The 19,152-nt window shown below is 44.0% G+C and overlaps 1 protein-coding gene across 1 annotated transcript in view; it reads right to left on the reverse strand.

Moving 5' to 3' along the window:
• The window catches only part of usp6nl (USP6 N-terminal like), a 77,711-nt gene extending 68,126 nt beyond the window's left edge, over window positions 1-9,585 (reverse strand). Inside the window, exons 1-2 of the mRNA XM_084345159.1 lie at window positions 9,115-9,585; window positions 930-1,036 (exon numbers count right to left, since the gene is read on the reverse strand). Of these exons, the coding sequence (XP_084201285.1) occupies window positions 930-933 (4 nt within the window). The 5' untranslated portion in view covers window positions 934-1,036; window positions 9,115-9,585. The remainder of the gene's footprint in view (window positions 1-929; window positions 1,037-9,114) is intronic.
• Between the last annotated feature and the right edge of the window lie 9,567 nt (window positions 9,586-19,152).

Below are 19,152 nucleotides of genomic sequence, written 5' to 3' on the forward strand. Positions count from 1 at the left end.
TTTCCTGCGACAGTGTCCTCTTCCTGTAGATTACATCATCATCACAGCACAATTCTATTTTAATGACCAAACCGTTCACTCCGAAGCGTCTTCCAGCTCTCTCTGCTGGGAAAAATGGTTTCACTCACCAACTAAAGCCGAGCCACGACAAACACCTCCGAGCCCAGCGACTAATCCAGCATTACAGAAGTCAAACACTGCTGTTGATTTCACCAAACAGTGTTGAAGCCTCAGTAATGAAAGAGTCTTAATCTGCAGCTCTGACTGTGACCAATCGTACCGAAACAGCCAAATTCTCCTTTAAAGCAGTTTAGCTCAGATTGTTCAGGCTCCGTAGCCACTAGCTGAAAATCATCACTGTTTTCAGGCAACAGCTGGGGCAGAGTTGTCACCTGTAACCCTGGTGACCAAGAAAAAATGGAGGTGAATCTTGTTCTGGCTGCGTCCGTCTATCCTGAGCTTATCGTTAGCGTGAGGTCGACCCTCAACATGCAGCGTTTTGTCTCTCTATGCACGAGCGCTTCAACACAACGCTCCCAAACACACTGCCAGGGCTCTCCTGCAAGACAGAAATGTTTCAACAGAATAAGATTTTATGTATTTATGGTGATTTATATAAATCGTTAATAATATAAAACAAGCCCTCATCCTGTCTTCTTGCTTGACGTGTATCTCGGCCTATCACAGAGGCCGTGCCAGCTTTCAGCTCCACCGTGAGTCCCTCCACAAAAACTCAAGATTCCCGGTTCACAGTGCAACTTCAGAAACCTCCATGAGTCACCGCACGTGCAACAGTGTTTTATACTTCCTGACTTAAAGATAAAAGCCAGTGAATAGTGTTTAACCAGAGTACAGAAGAAGAAAAGCTAAATCACACCACAGTGTGAACACCTGTGAAAGAGGAAACACATGAACAGCCAGGAACTTACTCATGGTGGGAGTCCGGGGGTGGGGGGCAGGGCGAGGCCCAGGTAGGGCGGGGCTTTGGACAGGTGAGGTTATAATCCACTGGGTCTTTCCTAGAGGCACTCATGACCTGAGGAGGAGAGCAGAGAAACACAGGAAATCACTTCTGCACATCCAGAATACGCTTAATGACGTGGATGGATCAGCGGCTCGGCTCGCTCTTTTGTTAGCGATCTAGTTGTCCAGTTACATGTCTTTTATTTAATCAGCAGAGAGCCAAACAAAGGTCTGATTAAACTCTGGATGATCTAATCTAGATGATTCATCGTTTGCTGGCTACCAGGAATCTAACCAAGGGGAAAAAATGTGAAAAGTTTGCTTAGTTTAGCATCTAAACCTTGTTGATTAGCTACTTTTTCCTGTTTTATATCACTGTAATCTGAATATTTCTGATTTTATACCACTGGTTGAGCAAAACAAGACATTTGAAGTCATCACCTCGGGCTTTTCTCACATTTAATAGACAAAAAAACATAATTATTTCTGTAATCGATAAAGAAATTAGGGACACGAATGCTTTCCGATGTGTTTAGAAACGGACAAACACGCCTCGCACCGACCTTCTCACACACACACAGTTGATTAAGGATGTGGGCCGGCCCATTAACATCTTGACTGGGACAGAACTGGCAGGGCGCAGAGGGCGGCTGAATGAACAGCCTTGTTTGAGCGTGTGTGTGTGTGTGTGTGTGTGTGTGCGTGTGCGGACATGAACATCCATCCAAATGGGCACGGTCACTGGACTGAATAACAGTAATCTGATGATAGTATGCGGTAATAATGGGTAATTTGATCACTCTGCAGATGCCTGTTGGACGAGGAGGGAGGGGTGGGCAGGAAGGCGGAGGGGAGGAAATGATGCAGGTGATGTAGAAATTAAGCCCCCCCCCTCCTCCTCCTCCTCCTCCTCACTATGTTGCCATGAGCACGACAACTGCAGATGCTGGAGGATCCAATATCCTCCCCGGGCTGCGAGCGAAAGCAGCACAGGTCAGCAGATTGTTTCAGCGGCGGAGGGAATGACAAACACGCAGCGGAGCAGCAGTCTGTGCACAGATTCATTCATTGTAAGAGGTGGGACAGAGAGCTAATGCTGCCCGATGGCCGTCGTTATCTCCGTCGTTATCATCGACACGGAGTTTACGGCTGGGTTCAGACGGGTTGAAGGCCGTTTAGCAGAATCAAAGAGCAGCTGTGGTTCAAATGCGGGAGCAGATTTTAGTCTCTGAAAGCAGAAACGGAGACAAACGAACAAAAAACATCAGAGCTTCGTTCTGATATCAACACCTGACACCACCTGTTCCTGCCTGCAAACACACAAACGCAGAAACCTCTCATACTTCAGTCGAACAGCCGAGTGTTTCTAAGAACGTCTGAAGCCCTATTAGCTCGGAGGCTCTGACCGGGGGATTAGATCCACCATATGTCCGACTCTGCCTCTGAGCCGGGACACCAGCCAGTCGTCAAGACCGAAGCTAACAGAGCTGCTCAGCATGCAGCCAATCAGCCGCGCCGTCGCTGAGGAGCCGGGGGTCAGTTTAGAGAAAGTCTGAGGTCGAAAGGTCTGAATGACGGGATGATGCATTTTTTAACCACCACCAGCTCTGTGGCAGTGAGGAGAAGAGCTCTGTTACAGTTGAAGTGTTGGATACAGTTGGTTTCATTGATTATTAAGTAGTAAGATACAGCAAAAAAACTCTTCCCTCATCTTTTGGACGGTTTATGGGACAAATAAAGGGAGTTATTGATGAAACTTCATTAATTCTGATTTTCAAGCTACATGAATAAACTTAAGATTAGTATGTAAGGAAAAATAAATACCTTAAAATCAATTTAAACTTGAGTTTTCTGCACATTTTGGGGGCAGTGCAACGAGCTGTAACTTAGCAAACATCTTTACACATCCAGCAGACGCAGAGAAGCGTCATCGCTCGTTTAGAGTCGTGTTTCAGGACACCGAGAGACTTTTAGTCCAACACCGGCTCCTCTTCGCTCTGTTTTGCCCTCCAGCTGCTCGATGCTCCACCATGTCTGCCAGCTAACTTAGTCTTCTACTGTCGGAGCTGTTAAACGCCTTCTCGTCGTCAATTAAGCAACTTTGATTCTAAACTGATCCAAAATGCAATTAAAAACATTATGATCCTCAGTGTAAAGTCAGACTGCAGAGACAAAAACAACTCGAGAAGCTCTCATTATGCAGCTTCTATCTGAAGTCAATCTAAAAAAACTGCCTTTCTATCAGTCAAACCTCGCTGCTGCTGGAAACAAGACCTCTTTTGTTCTGTGTTGTTAACTCAGCGGGCCGGCAGCTGTGAGCGACGTGTAGCTGCTGTTATGTTGTGTTAAAGAGTAACCAGTGTAACCTCAGACTGGTTAGACCTCTCTGAAGTGCATCAGCGGCCCGCTGACACAACAGCACCGCCGGCAGCTGGTGGCACACTCATCCAGAATCGTCTGTATCGGCCTTCGTGAACCCACATTGGCCGATACAGCGGTGTGTGTTTGCTGGACATGAGGTTAGTTACATCTGAAGCCGGGTCAGGAGCCAAAGCAGCTCACACACACACACACACACACACACACACACACAGACAGGCCAGAGGGCGGCCCAGCATCTGGTGGTGTGTTGTGTGCTGCTGCTCTGAAGCCGGGCATTAAAAGAGAGCAGAGCAGCGAGCCAGCGGGATCAGCGGCCAATAAAGACGAGCAGCAGCAGCAGCAGCATCCCGGTGCCAAGGCCTGGACGGCAGTGAGGGAATGTACTGTGTGTGTGTGTGTGTGTGTGTGTGTGTGTGTGTGTGTGTGTGTTGTCAGACTACATCTGCTGTGTGTGTGTGTGGGCTGCCTGCCTCTCTGCTGCACTGTATTGAAATCCTGATCAGACTTCAGCCGACCTGCAGGTTCCTGAAAGCAACACGCGAGACGTTCTGCCGCCTTTTTAAAAGGGATAGTTCAACATTTTTAATAACACGCTAATTTGCTCTCTTGCCTAAAGTTAGAAAGGAGCGTATGGTAACGAGGAGAAGGCGGCGACCGTGCCAAGACCACGTTTCAACATTCGTAAGCATGAAACCACTGGATATCTTTAACATGAAGTCTCCACGTTTTCAAAACACGATCTGTGCCTGAACCTACGCAGGTTGTGTGGACAGGTGAAGCTACGGTGGCCCTGCAGGACTGTTTTGAGTCATTTTCAGAGACACTGCAACTCAGGATGACAACATCAGTCTTGAGGAATATACATCTTACACATCTATACCTATACAAATGCAGAACCAGAGGTATCGCCTTTTTCTACCCCACGTCTTCTTTTCAACATCCTTCCACCTACACAGGCACACATCGATCTCACTCTTGTATCTGTACGGTCAATATAAAAGCTACAGCCAACAGCTAGTTAGCCTAGCTTAGCATGTCCAAAGATACATAAAATCCACCTACCGATCCTTCTGACACCACAACCTGTTGTTTGACACAGTTTCCGTACAAATTAAACAAGTAAGGTGACAATTATACTAATTTTACAACAAACTTATCACTTATATGCAGCTTGAAACCAATTAAAATAGGCGATTGACTCCTTCCCCACTGCCAGTGGATGAGTTTGCCTCGAAACAGCAGAAAGCAGCAGATCAACTACTCATCTGACCGCATCCATAAGATGTTAAATCATACCGATCGAGTCCTGACATGGAGGCCAGTGACGGTGGGTTCCTTTTTATAACCAGTTTTCCAGGCCACTTATTCCCCTGTTCCCAGCCCGACTGCCTCTTTAAGAAAGTAGATTTCTTTAAGTAAGACAGAGAGGGAGAAGTAAACCTCTTTTTAAAAAAGCTCTTTCAGCCTTTCTGTACGACGGCATTGACAGGAAACTTTTAGTTTCAGGTATACAACTGTGAGGACAGACGAAGGTTCGCTGCGTGACGCTCAGAGAGACCCTGTAAAGTCTCTGTTGCTACGTTACAGACATCCAGTCAGACAAAACTGCCTTTTGAGTTTGGGAAGCCACCTGACGCCGTGCAGCCTGGCAAATAAACTGCCCTTTCAACAGGAAGGCACACACACTTTCTCCGTCTCTCACACACACACACACACACTCATTGACTCATTCGATTGTTTCTGGAGAGGCTCTGTGGACGCTGTAACAGAGATAGAAAGGGAACAGAAGAAGGAGATGAACTAATTTGTGGTTGTTGACCCTGACGACTGCGGGGCTTTTCCATTTCCTCTCTGTCACCGAGCCACAAATCCAGCAGCAGCTTCCAGCTCGGCGTGAGGATCCGTCTCTGGATCAGTCACATTTTATGTTCTTTACCAAATTTGGACTTTGTGGTTAGATCCAGATATTAATACAGTAAAAGGTTGTGCACATCCATAGTTGAAATAAAACTAGGAGGTATAATCCACTGTGCCAATACTTTCCCCGATTCATATAAAGGTCATTTTTAACAAGTTCTCTGCAGAAAAGCCCAAACTGAATCAATTCTGATGACACTTGATTGACTTAATTAGACACAACTGGTGCTGAAGCAAGAGGATTAGTCGATTAGTGAATCAAACTAAGACTTTCAAGTCATTTACTGGACAAAAATGTCAAACCTTAGATGTGTCTCAGTTGTCAAATGTGAAGATTTGCAGCTTTTTTCTCTTTTTTATACATTTGTAAATTGGATTTTTGGCTTTTAAACTGTGTAAGTCTGTGTAATTTCTCCCGTTTGGGCTTTCTCAATTAAAACAAAATAAAACATGTAAGCAGCAAGGGATCATGGGAGTTGCTGTCTTGATGTCTTGACATGATTCAGGCAGATTTGGATTTGGCTTTAAATACCTGCTTTAGTCACCACAAACACGGTAGGAGATCCTAAAACACCTTTTTTGGGTCACAATATATCTCGACTTCTCGTCAAAAATATCCACAAACTCGGCTGAAAATTGTCCCCACGGCTCCTCAAAAATATCTAATGAAGTCATGCTTGCAAGTATTAGAAAAGCTGAGGTCCATCATCAAAAACATCCCGTGGTTTCACACTTAAAAATGTGGAAACACAGCCTTGAACCGCAGTCACTGGCTTGAAAGTCCACCACCGTCCACCTCACTTCCCGATATGAAGGTCTGGTCATAAACATGCCTCATATAAGTGTCAATATTGTGGCGAGCATGACACGTACAAACGTCAACAAATCAACGTTAACTGGCTGCCGACTCCCTCCCGAAAGTTATATCAACAAGTGACCACATGAAAAGCACCATTACCCTGAGTAAAGTTAGACATGTGTTACATATTATAGCTTTAAAGCAAAGTATGTGATGTACAGCTGCTTATGATGTGTAAAATGTTGCATTACAGGGTTTAACTAAGACAAATCAAACCCTGAGAGGAAATCTGCAGCTGTAGTTAACTATTATCAGCAGGGTGCAAATGTGCCTCACAGTGCCTCCGTCTCTAAAATGCCACCCAGAGCAGCAGCCACGTATCAGCGTCGGCGGGGGGCCGCGTGGAAAAAGGTCAGCTGTTGACAACGGTGTACCGGCAGCAGCGAGGCATGACGACTAATCAGACCTTTAACTCCAAGATAATGCAGCAGTGAACTTTAATACTACTGCAGTGTCCATGAGCAAGACGCCGAGACGCTGTCTGATCTGTCTGATGGGTTTACTGCGAGGGTCAAGTCAGAGGGTTTATTCTGGATTGTGGGTCGCAACCAGCAACTTTTATTCAACCTGTATTCAGCCAGGAAAGACTCATTGAGTCTCATTGACTTTTTTTCAAGTCAACTAAAGTTAACGAAGAAGTAACACAAGGATTAGAGGAGACGAATTTCTAACATGTTCAGCGTCTGGCCGTCTGAGATAAAGTTTGCGGGGAGTCTGACGTCATTTGCAAATGTCAGTTTGTTTGTTACAATTTGAATTACAGTTACAAGACTGTCAAAGAAACGCTGCAGGTATCAGAACTCTAATAAGCAGAATTAAGCTTTTTTTTTGTGTCAGGCTTTAAGCCAGTCCTCCGGCTTGTGTTATGACTGTTTTAGTCGTAGTGATAGTGCGACAGGATGTGCCTCTTCCAGGAATGTTGCTTCTGCTCAGCTCTCTATCTTTATTTTGCATCAGAGCTGGGAAAGGGCTGATCCCAGCAGCAGCAGCAGCAGTGACACAATAAAAAGCTGATAAAGCGAATAGTCTGACCCTGACACATCCTGACATGCTGCTCGCTCATCGCAGCCTGACACTGAACACCATGGAGGGAAAAACCAACATAAAGTCAGACTTTTTTAATCCGACAACCACATCAGGACAGAAAATACACACTCTCCTGATTAAAACCTTGATTTTTCTCTCAGTTTGTGGGTGTTTTTTTTGTTAATGGCAGTCAAACATCCCTCTCTGCTTATTCTGACCCTCCAGTCCTGCAGGTGGACTCCACATCACGAGGTTGTGGGTCCTTAAAAACACCTCACAGTCACAGTGGTGCACAACACTAGTACTACTAGTAAACGCCTTGTGTTTTCAAACTGTAAAGCCCCTGACTGCGCTAAGCCGCATTATCCTGAAGCGGGATAGGAAGGATTGAAAGACACACCAGTGTCAGGTGTGCAGCATTCACATGCGTGATTCCCTAGCATGACTTTCAAAATAAAACCACCATTTTCATAAGGAAGATCTTTAATCCTACTTTGAACTGATACAGACTTGGATGTATTTTATGGAACAGTATATTTATTATATACATCTTTAGAAATACTTATATGTATTCATTTTGACTGTATGTTCAAGCCTTTAGAAGCTCAATCGGTGCATGCAGGAATCATAATGTCTACATGTAATTTGACTTATTTGTTAGTGTAATTTTGCTCTGTATGAATATAATATTTGACTGTCCGTACTGAGAAATGAACAAGATTTTTCCATATATTCTATAGGCATAAATATGGCTCTGACACGTTTCAGGCTTTTATTCTGAAAGTGGATCACCTTACATCCGCTTACATTTCCTTACTGTACAACTTAACGCACCTTGCTACAAAGGTAACTCTCAGGAAACGTCACACAGCGCTCAACTTTATCAAACACACGCATTTCCAACCCCGCATCAACACGCAGCGGTTCATACCCGCGTATTTTCTTATTTTACAACGTAAACAACTGAGCTGCTCGATTCATTTAAACGCTACCGACGCAGCAGCAGCCGCAGCTCCGAGCTCATCAAACTGAGTGACGGGCCGTCACAGCCAATCAGGAGCCTGGGAGCTCGGGGCGACAGCCAATGGGAGGCCGTGATTGGTGCTCCGGCCGCATTGATGCCGTTGCGGGAGGCAGCCTTGGGGGTTTCGGCTACGTCAATATCCGAAAATACGACCGGAATCACAGCGACGTGACGTTCAAAATAAAAGTCTTACAGTTAAAATACAGTTAATAGCTTTATTTTGCCCCTTTAAGCTACAGCGTTAGCATTTCACGTCAAATATTCCCACATTTTAAAGGGACAGATTTTAGATATTATGTTTGTGACTTTACATACAGCGTAGCTTGTTTTAATGTGCAACAACCCGAAGTGAAATAACTCAACATTAGCAGCTCTTTACATCATTAACACACGTGCTGCCGGTAACACTGACTGACTTTACAGACTAATAACAGCGTTAGGAAGAAGAGGCAGCGTACATTCATGGCCATTTTATACAAAAACCCAGATATTACGTACGTTTCACAGCAAGCTAACCTCTTTGTAACGTCTGCCTGTAAACACGACCTTTATTTTATCGGACGATACCGGAAGCCGCCATGTTCCGCCATGCTAGCTCAACAGTGGTGGGTTTGGCTAGGTAGGCCTCGGTGAATACAAATAAGCACAAAGTTTACAATAATAAAACACAAAATATCATCTTTCCCGAAGGTTAAACAACGCCAACAGTTTCACACGGGCGCCCAACAAAGTCCCCGCAAACCGCCGGACGCCATGTTGCGGTTCACTTTGATTAAACAAAAAAAAAAAAAAAGAAAAAAAGAAAAGCTACCGTTTAATGAGCTACCGTCATTCAGCCCCGCAGTAACGCCGCCGCCGCCGCCGCCGTGTCCCCGCACTGACAGATGCGTTTCAAGGCGAAGCTCGACAAGTTCCCAACATTCAGCTAACAGCACCGACTCACCTTGCTCTCAACTCGACGGGTCCTCGCGAATCACATCGCTGCAGGTATCGCCCCGGCCGAACTGGAGCAGAGAACGTCCATGGTCCCGTACCAGGAAGTCCAGGGCACTTCTCAAACTCTGTGTGGAAAAGCCGTGCAGGATCTCAGCCAGGTAGCAATGCGCCGCCCGCCGGGCTGATCTGACCTCAGCGGGTGGATGCTGCTGCTGCCGCTGCTGCTGCTGCTGCAGCCCAGTCCAGCCTGCGACACGCACTCAGTGAGCCATTAAAATGTTTGTTTTTACTCTCTCACTGTGATTATTGTTGTGTGTTATTAAGAGATGAGATATAAGAGACTGCATCATCATGCCAGACACACTTTATGATGATGGACAACACGTGTAGTGACACATTTCTTTTTTTAAATGTCAAGTGGATCCAAAATTTACTTGAAGAAGAGAGAAAATTATCATTATTTTAATTTTACATCAAACATGATGTGAAATTATGCTTTGAAACACTAAAACACACACTTTTGTTATTATCTTGATGTAAAATAAGTTATTTTTGTAACGATGTGATTTATTAATAAAGGAATTAAAAGTGGGTTTTGTTTTATTGCAGATTTTCTCTTTTTTAAAAGGTCTGTGCAACTTTTTAATTTGGCTTTAATGTGCAGAGTTTATGCAACTTGAACAGGAAAATTAATAGTTGAAATATGATGTAATTTATGATGATTATCATGAAACAAATATTTTGTGTCACTTTTAGTTTATTTTTATTCACATTTATTAAGTGTCTTGGTAAAGTTAACCTATGTCTTTAATAAGAGAGAGAACCTACATTTAAAGGTGCACTATGTAGTTTTGTGGAGGACATTCATTCAATCAAAATAAACAAACTATCTTTGTTTTCATGACTGAATAAACAAACTGACCTTAAAGGACAATTTCAGACTGTTTTACTTTGTTTATATGTGGCGGACCCTGCCACCTTTCCTAGCTTCAAACAGTGTTTTCCTCTGAGAGCAGCTTGTTTGTTCGCTTGGAGTTTGTATTATAACCTCATTCAAATTCTGAATTTGAATTTCTTCTCCAAAACTACATAATAACCCCTTTAAATTAAATAATCCATATGGAAATACACATAGATGCAATTTAAATCAAGCAGAACGTGTCGAAATACGACCTAAAAGACATTAAAGCAAGTTATTTCAAGTCAAGAGTGCATTATATGAAAAAGGACACATCATGACCGACCTGCCCACAATCTATCTGATATAAATGCAAACTTTAAATAACATAAATTATTATCAGTGTGACGCTGCAGGCTTTAGATGAAACTTAATAACATCCATCATCAAACACTGAATCTATTCTCGTGGCTTCTTCTACGATTTCTATTCTTATCTCGACATCATCGTCGGCTTGTTCTGTAGACGAGTGTGTCGTGTGTCGTGTGTCGTGTGTCCACACACTTCACTCCACTGTTGTTTACACGACGACAACAGTTATCTGCTGATGAACTAACAGGTCAGATACATCTGCTCTCCAGTGGCACACACGTGTAATCCTATCTGTCATGTGACACCACAGCCTCCACCAGCAGACGACACATGAGATCAGCACATGTACGTCTGTCGCCCTGATTCCTTAAGTCCATACTGACCTCTATAGGCAGAAAGTGAGCGTAGGAGCTCAGCTGGGCCACGTTGTACTGTACGTCTGCAGAGGGAGTGGATATCTGTTCACCAAAGAAGAGATTTCTGTTTAAAAAGGTCTTAACGTTAGCTGCAGCAGACTTCATGTGATTTCTGAAGGGAAAGCAGAGGAAAGGCTGGTGTGAAAAGGTGCTACAGATTCCTACATACGGCTGTCAACAGCAGGGTGGAGAGGAAGTGTGATGTTTTCTTCTCGTTTGAGTCGGATAATCTTTTAAAAAGTCAGAATCGGTTCATGTTGGGCATGAAAATAAGCAGAAAAGAGACGTATTTCTGTGTTAAAGAGACTTAAAACTGTTGTTATTTGGGCGAAAGGAGGAGAAAAAGAAAAGGAAAAGCAGATGGGTTTTGTTTTATTGCAACTTTTCTCTTTTAAAATGTCTTTACAACTTTTAATTTTGGCTTCAATGTGCAGAGTTTATGCAACTTAGTCAGGACAGAAAAAGACCAGAAGAAAGAGGTAAGGACGAGGAAAAGAAAGGAAAAAGCAGAGAATGAGAGGCTGTTACAGTTTCCTAAATGTGGCTGTCAGCGGCCTCCAGGTGCTCTGCAAGTTGGACGTGATGGAAGTAAATGTGATGTGTGTGTTGTTTGTGTCGGACATGAAAAGAAAGGAGAACGAGTGTTGATGAGCTGCTAACGGCACTTTTCTGAGTAAAGAAGGACCTAAGTTGCGAAATTATGCGCGACCCAGATATAACAGGAGGAGAGGAACAGGTGGGATGATCACAACAGGCCTCTCCCTGCTGAGTTTCTCTTTGTTTATTTATGAGTTTTAATTTGGCTTTTCTTCGATGTGCAAGGTTCATGCAGCTCGGACACGAGAGGAAATAAGCAGAAGGAAGAGGTGAGGAGATCAGAAACAGGACTGCGTTATGTTTCTATAATCTGAGAAGTAGCTCCTGACAACCTGCAGACTTCATGTGGGACAAGTGATCAAGGAAAGGAAGGACAACCGTGACGGGCTGCAGATTTCTGTTTCTGAAAAGTCTCCAAAGGTCTTAAATTTGACTTTCTATCAAAGGAAAGGAAAGGATAAAGAAGGAAAGGAAAGGAAAAGCTAGGAGATAAAAGGAAAGGAAAGGAAAGGGAAGGAAAGGATAAAGGAAAAGGAAAGGAAAGGAAAGGGAAGGAAAGGATAAAGGAAAAGGAAAGAAAAGAAAAGGAAAGGTAAAGGGAAGGAAAGGAAAGGAAAGGAAAGGAAAAGGAAAGGAAAGGAAAGGAAAGGAAAGGAAAGGAAAGGACTATCACGGCCGGGCTTCCTGAGGCAGATTTGGGTTTAAAAAGGTCTTTAAAGGTCTTGGATGTGTCCCTGTCCACCCGGCAGACTCTCCTCTCCAGCGCTAAGCTGCAGAGCGGCGTGTTGAACGGGCCCAGCTCAGTGCAGCTCGGTTCAGTTCAGCTCGGTGCAGCTCGGTTCACTTCAGCCGGGCTCAGTCTGCTGTTTTGTGTTGCTCTTCTGTTACAGCAGGCCTGGAGGCCCTGGAGGAGCCTTAAACACACAGCCAGAGTGTATAATGAGGGCTGGGTATAGGGCTGCACTATTTACATTAGAGAGCACACTGTTTATAGAGAGGAACTGTTCGACCCCCCGACAGAGCACATTATTGACTGCAGAGCGCCGGCTGCACCTGATGCTCTCAAATGCACCACGCTGTCATGTGGCGGTAAATAGACGAGGGCAGGGTCAGCTGTGAGCTGTGAGCTGCGAGCGCCGGATCAAACAAGCAGCACATAATGTTTTCAGAAGACTTTTTAATTACATGTGAAGCTTTTCTCGACCACCTGGGCACCTCCTCGTTTCCTCGTGAGGAAATCCAGCTCCCAAATGCAGTCATAGAGATAATGTGCAACATTTCTGCATTAAAAACTTTGCCTGTTGCTTTTACTTCCAGGAAAACATCCTGATGTTTGCTAGCTTGCAGTCTTCTTTTTCCTTGCTTTTGTCGGCATATGACTTTGTTTCTTTGCACGTTACTGCCACTTACTGCAGAGTAGCACAACACTGGCAGCAGTGGTGTGTAAAAAACATAAGAGAAGGGGAGCTAATCGTTAAAATGCTGCTCGATAGCACTCCTAGTGGCTGAAAAACTGCAAGTTGGACCTTTAATGGAACAGTCTTTGGAGAAAAAAGCTAAATTAATGTGATGTAATGTGAAGCAAACGGGGGCATGAACGGGAACGTTTTATTTATTAACTGTAACTTTTTCTTCTTCCCAACATGAAAGTGAAAATGCCGTTTAAGAAACATTTTCTGGGCTCATAATACAATTCTAGTTGCAAGATATGGTCTCCTAAATTTATAACTTTTAAAAATGTTTTTATTGTAAAACTGTTATTTTTTATGTGTGATTAGTGACCTTGAAGTAGTCAAACTTGTCTTGAATCTGGCGTATACTCCACTACACATCTACACACGTATCTGTGTTAGCTTTTTTTAGGAATTTTTGAAAAGACAAAATGATTTTCGGGTCCTAAAAAACTCCCAAAGATTCAATAAGATGTGTAAAACATTAAGAAAACAAAGTTTGACAAAGAGACCTCTAAAAAAGCTCATAAATTGAGTTAAGTTTGGTGTAGGAGCGCTGCTGCACCTGAGGTATTCTGCAGAGTATCGACTTCCTCCAACAAAGTCAGACTCAATCCAAGTCAGCCATTGATTTATTCATTTGCAGCACGTTGTGTTCAGTTATTGGACATGTCCGTCAGCTGTCAAGGACGCACGTTCCGGTGAATCACAAGGTAAATCTGAGCCAAAGCAAACGGAGCAGCTCACAAACAAACAGCCAATTTGAAATGGATGTGCGGCCCGATCGATCAATAGGCCTCGGTCTGTTGTGGGTTTACAGCTCAGCGGCGGGAAGCAGCATCACAGCCGGCAGCTAATCAGAGGACAGTGAGGTAATACGTGTTGTATCCGACGGTGCTGCAGACCTGTACCCACTTACCTTGTTAGTGCCAGGCTGTTACGGCCTATTTGTTATCCTAATGCGTCATGTGACCATGTTAAGGGGGCAATGAGAGGGACACGAATCTGGCTTCGCCCTGCTGCGAGTGTTGATTTCACGGCCTATTAAGCCGCTGATTGTGGCGCTGCTGTCTGCAACAAATTCTACATCAGTTCCACCTACGAGCGCTGCACACCGCGGTGACACTCAGAGAAACACACAAAGACGGATGTGATGGAAAAAAGTGCGTTCTTCATAATCAGGGAGGAAGTCATGAGGTCAAAGATGGAGGACGCTCTGCAGGCTGCTGGACTTTTTACATCACATGTCATCACGAGTGTTTCTTCATGTGGTGGTGACGAGGAAACTTTAATGTACAAATACCTGCAGATGTTTTAATAGCGGACTGTGAAAATACTCCATTACAAGTAAAAGTCCTGCTTTTGCAACTATTACACGAGCAGCATTTACTCAACACTATCACAGCTTCATCATACAGTTTAATCATCTTTTGTTGGCCAGGGACTACAGGTGAAAGCTAGCGTCTTGGCTAATTCTTGCACATTTACAGTAATGTTCATTAATTTGCAATGTCCCTGAGAAATAACCTGAATAAAACAAAAAAATGAAACTTCTGTGCTGTGCAGGAAGCCGGTCGTTTACGCAAAGCTACTCGAGAAACGTGCACAAAGTCATATTCATCGGCACAAAGAAATCAACCAGCATTAAACAACCGAAACAAATCGTCCCATCATGTTACAATCCGCTCACGTGTGGCTTATTTTACTGCCTTTATAAACTGATGTCAAGCCAAATATAATATCATGTTTAATTGTTGATAATATCTTGTATTATTACTCAAAATTAATTCATATAAATGATATATAATGATAATTTCCTTCCAGTAAATACTCAAGTCGAGTGTTAGTATCTCAAAGTTGTAATAACAGTGTTTAAACCTGCACAACGGAGCTGCTGGAGCTGACATGGAGGTGTGATCATCAGCTAAAATACCAGGAACACCTTATAACTTCTGGCCCTTCTCAGCCACCGTAACCTAAAGTCTATGAAACGTGGCCTGAAATGAAAGAGCATCTAGGTTTATGCATATTCTCAGGATGTGACTGAGCTGTCCCGCTGCAGAGGGATAAAAACAGGGCGCTGTCGTCAGCACAGGTGCAACAAAAACACACGGGCAGAGTTCAAAGCTCTGAGACTCATCTGAGATCCGGCACGCCCGAAACATCAGTGAGGAATAACAGGCCTAATGAAGGGCAGGGTCCACACCGCTAATCTCATCAAAGAGAGACTCAACACACATCCTCACACAGGTGACATCCTCATGGTGTGTGTGTGTTCAAGGATGAAATTCAGAGACAGACATGGATTTGAGTTTTCCTCTGTCGGCACAAGATGGCAGCATCGTATCATCCAGCCCGGGAAAACAGCAGGCTCGCAGCAGCGCGCTAATAAACTCACCTCGGATAGCTGTGTTTTTATATATTCCTCTGGTTTTCTTCCGTGTTCTGCCAACAAGCTTAAGCGTTGCATAAGCAGAACAATTCAGTGAATATTTTGTCTAACAAAGAGGAATGAGTCACTTCAGTTCTTCAAAGGGACGCATAAGAAATGGTGGGAAAATGTGAAGGAGAGGAGAAAAAAAAGAAAGAGACAAAAAAGACAAAAACCTCTCCCAGCCCTTCCTTTGATCAACACTATAATTTAATTACCTGCATACCAAAGAAGAGCCTTCATTTAGGATTTCAGCCTCGCTCGGCCCTCTCTGCTCGGTGGCACGAGCAATTCAAAGAGAAATTTCAGAAAAGTGAAACACAAATGTTTTTGCTCTGTCGCTCCTAGAAAGTTGAAATAGACGTTAATGATGATGAAATCTACATGTCACACACGAACACGTGATTTTCTCTGTTCTCGAATCGTTGATCGATTTGTGTTGAGCGTTGTCGTCAGGATGTTGCGTCTGTGACTCGTCTCTGCTGTTGAAATAATGTGCTGCTCCTCATTTCATTGATCTAAAATGGTGCAAATTATATAAAAATATTATATAAGACGTCATTTCCTTACTAGAAGTAAATGGAATAGATGTATCGGCCTGGTTTGTATGGATGGATACTGATTCAACCTCTTTACTCCAGTAAAAGTAATAGATTACAGGCTCGGACATGTACTCAGAGTATCAGAGTAAAAAGTCTCCCTCTGAAGGACATTTGTGGTCAAAGCTAACTGAAGCTCACGTCATATTAATATAATTTAAAGACTATTAAAGTTAAAGGTAGAGTCAGTTGGATTTGTCCCAGCTGCTCCTGAACGCACCACAAAGATAGTTGATTGTTGAGTCTCATTCCCAGGACGTCAAATAGCCACATGTTGGGTTGGTAAAGCTCCCGAGCAGCAACAAAGAGAGAAAATAAGAAACTCTCTGCAGATACGAGACACTAACACACCTTTTCTCCCCGTTGCAGTCTCCCTCTCTGTCTGTTTACGTCTTCTCACGTCTTTGTTTCGTCTCGCTGCGTCTTAAATCAGTCTTGGGATATTGGGAAGGTCGAGTGCAATGCTGAAAATAATATAATAATATAATAATAACGAGCCTGTTGAAGTCGCAGAATGCTGCGACGCTGTTTTGCTGTAAAGCTCCAGAAATGTTTTGTGGACGACAAAACTTCACCTGACTTTCCGTCAGCATGAGGGCGAGCAGACAAGGATTGAATTTTTGGGTGAACCTTTCCTTTAAATTCAGTGCACTGTGGCACTTTGATGGTCTTACTGTCGTAACTCACAGTTTCTTTCTTTCTCTCTTCAATTTTCCTGCCTTTATCTTTTGCCCGTGTTAAGTCTCTGACATTAAACCGAACCAAGGACGAGTAGCTTTAATGATCTGATGATTCATGTGTGAGGCTGCAGCGGCGGACTTCTTTAACAACACTGAGGTCGAGAGAAGCGTTTGTCTGCTGCGGCGTTTATTCCTCTGGATCGTGTAGAAAAATGAAAGAACACTCTAGTCTTTTTTTCCCCTCCTGTATCAATCGTGTCCTCGTCTAAAAATTGGACTCAGACTCGTCTCGTTGTGACCTCGGCGTCCTTTGTCGTCCTTATAACCTCGATTCTGTTGTGACCAGGTGAGATCGCTCCTTCCCTGCACTCCTGATCGACGCTGTCCTGCAACAATACCCCTCAGTATGAACTCCCTCCGACCCCTGAACCCTCCTGTAAGGTGAGGCCGTCAGGGATGATCTGGGTTTTCCTCGCTCGGCGCTCTGGCAGAGCTGCCAGTTAATCTTCATTAGCTCAAATCAAACACTTCGCTTCCTCTCATCCTCTCTCCACGATGCCACCAATTTCCTGTTTCTGCAGCCCCGCTCCCTCGGCTTCTAGCCGTCTAGTTCCTCGCAGGAAGGAAGTTTCCACGTTTCCGTCGGGAATGTGACGAGTGAAGACTGATGATGATGTGCGTGTGTTCTCAGCCCTGCGGCGTGTCGTGTTTCTACCTCTTGTGAAGCTGTGAATAATACACTAGCTGTGTGGTTTGGTGGTTTAAGAGCTGCTTAAATCTTCAAAATAAATAAAATTCACAGGCTGGCGACAATTATCCCGCCGATCAGCTGCTTAACGCACGGCACGGTACGACCCGAGCCGGGTTACGGTGCACTCAGCACACTCCAGAAGCATCGCCATTGTTCTGATGGTTCATTGAGCGTGACTCCCTCTATTTTCATCTGCAAACAATGTCTTTGTGTTTGGTGTATCGATCCGGTATCACTTCTGTCTACTCACTATAAATAGTCTCGCATTGATCGTCGGGGGGTTTATTCATGTGTTATTCATTGTGCGCAGCTGAGTGGCTTCATGACGGGTGTATTTGAGCTCCGACGAGTCAAAGCAACAACAGGAAAATTAGCACAAGAACAACTCTGTGGCGGTTTATCAAGGTTGCCTCGACAGGTTTATCTAACTTTTATACAAAATGTTAATGTTATGTTCTGGTTGTTGGCAGGATTTCACAAAAACTAGTGACCGGACTTCCACAAAACTTGGATGGAGGATGGGACTCAGCTCAGAATAGACCCCATGAACTTGTGGTGTGGATCAGAATAAAGGGACATCCAGGAGTTTTATCTCAGTTTCTTTAATAACGCAAGACAGGACGTTTTTCCCCGACATTTTCGTTAATTTCACTGGGAATAATGCAAGGGTCTTGCTGAAAAAAATCAGGCAGATTTAAATCTCTTTTATTTGACGCTGGATTAGCCTTGATTGAGTTAAAGGGGATCGTTGTGCCTTGGCAGAGGTATGCGCTCTACTGAGTGCCATTCTAGAAAATCAGGTAATGGTGTCCATCATGACTGAAAATACTGGCTTCAAAGGACTTTTCCGTGTGATTAATTTGCAGCATCACTACTTTTTTATGAGTATCTGAGTACCACACGGAGAAAACAACATATTTTTTTCGGGACTGCTGATTTCTATCCAATCACGTTGTGCGAAACCGACGTCACAACTGATGACAGTAGAGCGCCGCAGGAATGAGTCCTGACACCAGGAAATCAGTTTGCAATTTCGCTCCTCTGGTTCCTTCACTTCAAAGTCAGTGGGTTTTGGGTGAGATGCCTGAAATAGTAGTCACTAGTCCGTCTTTACCGACCGACTTCAGTCACAAACTATTCTAACTCTGACTCTACGACTTCAGTTTATAGAAACCTGTATAGTAATTGTGTAGTAAGATGCTTAGTGGTGGTGGCGTAATCCAAAATCCCACAGGCTTTTTCTGTCGAGGGAACCGGGGCGACGCTAAGTTCCTGGTTAGCCTACAAAAACACGTCGTCCCTGCAGCGCTCTACGGTGGACGTGTCGATTGACTCTGATTGTCATCACCTTGTATTATATGACGACAGACACAAATCGATGTGACTTAAGATGAGTAACCTCGATCGCTCCCTGCACAGACAGACTGCTACATACGAGGGATTTACCGACCGGTTTCTGAAGCCGTTAAATCCATCCGCTCTCTCTTCAAATCCACCAGACTCCTTTGATAAAAACAGCAGTTTTACCTCACAGAACATGGGAGCTTCTGGTTCTGCCGCCTCCATCGGTTAGTCTGTTTGTAACTTTGGTATTTTAACTCAGTAATCCATCTTAACGGAGTGGACCGGACCGGACTGGAACCACACTGGCTGCCACTCCATAAACTGCTTGGCATCGCTGCCGGTGTTCATAACTCTGATGCAAAGTATTCAACATTTTTGGTGTCGTCAGTTCATCGACGCCCCCGGTGTGTAAAGGCCTTTTAAACCTTCACTCTGCTGTGTGTTTGATTTTTTTCGAAGGCCTTTCAGCTCTGAGGAGAATAAAAAAAACTGGTGAATCCTTGAAA

The sequence above is a fragment of the Pagrus pagrus genome, assembly GCF_965226575.1.
Source record: "Pagrus pagrus genome assembly, chromosome: 23".
NCBI classification, from domain to species: domain Eukaryota; kingdom Metazoa; phylum Chordata; class Actinopteri; order Spariformes; family Sparidae; genus Pagrus; species Pagrus pagrus.